At 36.8% G+C, this 6,000-nt stretch overlaps 1 protein-coding gene across 1 annotated transcript in view; it reads right to left on the bottom strand.

Annotated features, from left to right (window-relative positions):
• Nucleotides 1-767: 767 nt before the first annotated feature.
• Nucleotides 768-6,000, bottom strand: part of LOC108682203 (protein Wnt-2b) — a 112,089-nt gene continuing 106,856 nt past the window's right edge. Inside the window, exons 4-7 of the mRNA XM_018171332.2 lie at nt 5,727-5,853; nt 4,796-4,799; nt 4,466-4,623; nt 768-4,000 (exon numbers count right to left, since the gene is read on the bottom strand). Of these exons, the coding sequence (XP_018026821.1) occupies nt 3,899-4,000; nt 4,466-4,623; nt 4,796-4,799; nt 5,727-5,853 (391 nt within the window). The 3' untranslated portion in view covers nt 768-3,898. The remainder of the gene's footprint in view (nt 4,001-4,465; nt 4,624-4,795; nt 4,800-5,726; nt 5,854-6,000) is intronic.

The following is a 6,000-nucleotide window of genomic DNA, read 5'->3' as shown; positions in this document are numbered from 1 at the left end:
TCGGCCAGCCTGCTGGCCACTCGCCTTCCGAGCTCTTGATTTCCGTTTCCCGACTCCCGCCTCACTCTTTCTTCCGGAGCCACCAGATGGTCAGATTCAATAAATGCTCGAATCTGCCTCTTGACTACTGTGGTTAGTGAGTGAGACGAACCGCTGCTCTCCGGCTGCCGCAGCGCGATCCACCCAAATGACAGCAATCTACCCCATGCTAATGGAGTACTGTCTTCACTTAACGCCGCCTCCAGCAGTTTCTGCAGAGCATCCGCTGCGCAGACCACAGCTCCCCGGGGCACCCTCTTCAGTGCTCTACCATTGGCACAACACCGAGAAACATACCCCAAGAAGTCGAAATCTGCGGGTCTTTTCTTGAGAACTCATTGATTGACCTCATGAATCTCAATAAAATTTTTGTTTAAAACAGGGCAAATTTGTATTCACTGATATATAATTTAGTAAATTTGTAACGTAGCTGGACGAAAGCAAATTACGAGCATTAGATTCCGTTTTATTCTATCGGCATTTTAAATTGGTTCAGGGAAAAATGCTAATCAAACCTGCTAATCTAACGCTCTAACATAAGTAAAAAGGTCTCACATTTTGTTTAAAATAGCTAGGTATTTGTGGCCTATGACCAAATTTCGAATCAGGTATACTTCACGTGGATACCATTGCTAAATATTTCAGCGTCTCAATGAGCATCCTGCCATTGTCGGGCTTTCAGCATTGTTTCTGTTGCGTTCCACTTGAAAAGTGTTAAAGGAAACTCATTTCGAATTCTGATATATAATTGAAATCATCGCGAAACAATAATGAAACAGTTGACAGAAAATTTGTGTAGCAGTATGTGGTTACACGAAGATTACTTAGTACTAGAAGATACGAATGAAAAATTAGAAGACAGTGATGCTTAGAAGTTGGATGTTCAAAATTTACTGAGAACAAATGAACTCCATTTGTTCGTTAGTTGTAATTTTCACACTAGATAACTTTTTAAACAATTTCAAGTGGAAAATTTTATCTAGCCTGGCCAATTAAGGGTTTTTACCAAATGGCATGCGGGTTTACATTTGTCAAGCGATCAAATTCACAGGTACTTCCGTATGAAAATGCGGTTTGAAAGAAAAATCGTCGGTTGTTTGTACCTTTTTTCGCGTCTTCAATGTCGACGCAATCGGTGCGAAATCTTTAGTTTGAAGATACGTCAGTAATAAATGTGTACATTATTTTTGGCGTAAATTCGTTGAATTTGAGTTTGTTGAACGAATTTTTACTTGAATTCGTTGCCTTTTTTCGATCAATGAAATCAGCACCTATGAAAACATTTAAAGAACATCAACATTTCACTATGCGTGGGCATCGTAGCGTAATTATCTGCCCTGAAATCAAGTGATAAACTTTCACAATGATGCTTTGAAATAGACGAATTAAAAATATCAGAGACACTCAAGGCCAATAAGAGCCTCGTCTCAAGCTCTGAAGCGAGTATTTGTTAGCAGTTCACGGCGAGCAACTTTTACATTGATAGGTAAATTCCGCGTTGAAAAAATAATTACAAGATATCGCAAGAAAACGATGCAAACCAGTACGATAATTACGCTCATTAAAATACAAAGAAACTACGTCAAGTTAGAAGCTAGACACATAAAGCTCAGGACTATACAAATATATACATGAACATGATGTTAACTATACATTTACAAGCCGTCATTAAATCTAGCGTAAAGCTGTCCTACCATCTAAAATTGTGGAGTTTTGTTCACAGTTTCTCATGATAATGGTCCTTTAAAGGAAAGTGCAATCGGAAAAAACTGTAATGCTTGCATGCATTTCATCTGTCAAATTACACACTCATATAAGAGATAACAATCTTTATCCTACGAAATAGGACCTAGAAACGACCTAGAACCCTACTAAGTAGGATATAGAATAACCCTAGAACCCTACGAAGTAGGACCTAAAATAACCCTAGAACCCTACGAAGTAGGACCTAGAATAACCCTAGAACCCTACGAAGTAGGACCTAGAATAACCCTAGAACCCTACTAAGTAGGACCTAGAATAACCCTAGAACCCTACTAAGTAGAACCTAGAATAACCCTAGAACCATACGAAGAAGGACCTAGAATAACCCTAGAATCTTTCGAAATAGGACATAGAATAACCCTAAAACCCTACTAAGTAGGACCAGTGCACAGAATATCGAAAATTTCAGTCAAAGCATATAATTTTGCGACATTAAACAGTGAAAACCCCCAAATTATTGACATGTGACCATTTAAATGCGCCGCCTATCTTTGGAAGAAATAAATAGCTCTTCTCGTAGAATATCAATTACTTCTTTAAGAAAATTTCTATTTAAAATAATTACGGAATTTCCTTGTCTATAGTTAAGATATGGACATTTAAGCAAGAAGTTAAAATAGGAGTTTATACGCGGAACTACTTGACGATCGTTTAAAAACGGGCAATAGAAATTAAGGCGCGGGATATAATAATTAAATTTACTAATTTTGAGTATCATGAAATTATTTGCTTTTAATTAAACGTAGCTGAAGTTGAGAGTACGATAAATTGTAAAATTGCTTTCATTTACAAATTATAAGAAGATGCACCGAGTCATGGCGATATCAGACATGGTGTGGGTCAACAGAGTGCGCTATTTACAAAACATAACCTACCATACATACATCGACTTATAACACCGGTCTCTCTATAAGAACCATTAAAATTACTTAGAATAACTGGACATTTTCTTAGAGTATATCGAGTCAATCATTCATGAATATTGCCTTGCCTATCATAATAATTACCTATTAATTAGAAGTTCAGATCGAAGTACTGATCATGAAATTTATGCTATTTGTTAATATCAAACCCGAAAATAAACTATCTGCAGATCTAAGTCAATTTATATACACGAGATGCTGACTGTAGGTAAGCCAACTTTTGCAATACTTAAAGGAATTACGTAAAGATTACGATTCACGAACAATATGAAGTGCGTGAAAACTCGACGTAAAAAGTGGTAGATGTAAATAAAATCCACGGCCCACTGTCATAGCCCGAAAATTAAAATGGTCGCTATGGCTGCAACGGTAACATTGAGCGTCATTCATGAATCATCAAAGACAGGCTATCGGCTCAAACTATGCAGTTTTATGACAAGAACACTAAACGATAGCATGAGAGGTAATTCATTTAAAACACAATATCTTCAAGTATTGCAATGGTAACATTACGAAGGTACTTTTTGATTAAAAAGGCTGAAATGCATTGATAAACAATAAAATGATTGTCCTCGGAAATAGTAATTAAAGAGATATATGTAAAAAATACGAGTTAGTTAGTTGTTAAAACATTTAAGTTCAATTGACAATTATCGTTACTTCGCAGCATTCTTTCAATAACTGTAGACTTGGATCTTGAACAAGAAAAAATATTCAGATCGACAATTTAAAGTGAAGCCCGTGAATGCCCTGAATGCCGTGCAAGCACCGCGCTGCCATTCCACATACAAGCGACAAACCAATTGTAAAAATTTAACAGAAAAGCGACAAGCAGAGATACATACATTTCAGACTAAATACAGATCATTTTGCTACTCGTGAAATTAATAAAAGTAGTTAACAACCTTCAAACAAACGAGAATTTTACGACACATACAACACGGCCTCGAGGACAGGCGCACCTTCACGATACACTTTTAACACATGGAGTTAATCTATTTCGTATATAGACTAAAATTTAGGCTAAGTTTAAAATAACGTTGTTGGCAGAGGGAATATTCTGCGCACGTGGTAATCAATGATGTTCATGTCAATGCCGGTACCTATGAAAGTTATAAGAAAACGGAGGGATGGAAATTCAGCAAGAGGGATAGAAATTCGTTAGGATTTCTTCACTTGCAGGTGTGGACATCGACTTTTGTCACACAGTTCTTGCACTCAACGCGACAGCACCACACGAACTTGCAGTGACAGCGCTCGATGTATTTCACGGCCTGGAAATGCAATAAGTTCGAAACTCTAAGTGAAATTATATTTTATAATAGATTATATAATATTTTATAATAGATTATATGAGATTGAAACAGTCGGGAGCAAATAAATAAACCACTTATAATCACGAAAATAATGTAGGTAATTACAAACAATTGAAAAATAAGAAGTTCAAGGGGGAATAAGGAGAGCAAAGTGTGTGGCTAATGCAGTTACATTAGAAAAATAATTTTGAGTTATGGTTACAAGTAGCGTCTGCAATATCTATCATAAATGCAACCTCAAATTCAGCCCAATTTTACAAAAACAACAAACACCATATGTTCAATATTGAGGTCATGACATTAGATTTAATCATCATTTGTGTCAACATTTTTATTATTATTACCCCTGTTATAGCTATAAATCTTCTAATGGCGGTATTAATACATTTTAATGAAGATAAAGAACGAAACTTCAAGTCGTACCTTGGTATTGTATCCGCGTCCGCAGCAGAGGAAGCTGCAAGAGTCTGGTCCCGACGAGGTTTTGTTGCACTGTCGCCCTGAGGTGCCCAGGATGCCCTTCTTCGGCTTGCTCTTGCAGTAGTTCGGCGAGCTGTGGATGTGCACCAGCTCCGACTTTCCTGCAAGTTATTAACATTTTAATTAATAAATCTTTCATTGGGAGAAGTTTAGTGAGCTGTGGATGTGCACCTGTACCAGCTCCGACTTCCCTGCAAGTTATCAACATGTAAACTAAAAAATCTTTCATCATGAGAAGTTAAGAGAGCTGTGGATGTGCACCAGAGCTCCGACTTTCCTGCAAGTTATCAACATGCAAACCAATAAATTTATTATTGGAAAATTTGTTCACTAGTCCACCACCTGGTATGCCTTACATGACATAGCGATAGCAAATATGTAACCTATGCACTAAACTTTTAGGCAGTGCTATGAAACTGAAACATTTTCAGTTTCGGCGCAAGTTAAAGCGATCTAAGATATTAATAAATACATCGATTTGTGCCTCAGTTGGTCATGGCTAGATATGTAGATTTAACAAGCGATTCTCCCCTGCCTGAAATCCTCACTTAACCCATAAATTTTTCAATAAAATGAATAATTTAATCAAGAACCCCTATTTCGGCGCGACACTACGGAACCCAAGATTCGCGGTCGCGCTCTGACAGAACTTGCATCGAGTCTGTGCTACAATAAAAAAAAAGTAATTATCTTCAGGATAGTTCTAAGAACAATCACACGTAATTATTTTCAGGATATTTCTAGGAACAATCACAAGTAATTATCTTCAGGATGGTTCTAAGAACAATCACAAGTAATTATCTTGAGGATAGTTCTAATAACAATCACAAGTAATTATCTTCAGGATAGTTCTAATAACAATCACAAGTAATTATCTTCAGGATAGTTCTAATAACAATCACAAGTAATTATCTTCAGGATGGTTCTAATAACAATCACAAGTAATTATCTTCAGGATGGTTCTAATAACAATCACAAGTAATTATCTTCAGGATGGTTCTAATAACAATCACAAGTAATTATCTTCAGGATGGTTCTAATAACAATCACAAGTAATTATCTTCAGGATGGTTCTAATAACAATCACAAGTAATTATCTTCAGGATGGTTCTAATANTCACTCTACCCACTACCCTCACTCTACTCACTACCCTCACTCTACCCACTACCCTCACTCTACTCACTACCCTCACTCTACCCTCACCTGGCGCCCAGCTTCGTTGTTGTGTAGGTTCATGAGGTTGCGGAATTTCTTCTCTTTCTTGTGCCATTCCTTCTCAGGCGCGTCCACGAACTGGCGAGCGAACTGGTTACCGAAGTTCAGGTTGTCGCTTCAAACCAAAATAATTAATTAGTAAGTATAGAATATATTATAATATCTATGAAAACGAAAATAATTAGTTAGTATAGAATGTAATATAATATCTATGATATTGCAACGCATTCAGTTAGATGAATGGGTTCAATATGCAGTTACG

Source organism: Hyalella azteca, unplaced genomic scaffold (assembly GCF_000764305.2).
Source record: "Hyalella azteca isolate HAZT.00-mixed unplaced genomic scaffold, Hazt_2.0.2 contig7326, whole genome shotgun sequence".
In the NCBI taxonomy this organism is placed as follows: Eukaryota; Metazoa; Arthropoda; class Malacostraca; order Amphipoda; family Hyalellidae; genus Hyalella; species Hyalella azteca.
Note: the sequence above shows the minus strand (reverse complement) of the source record. Positions and strands in the feature narration are given on the sequence as shown.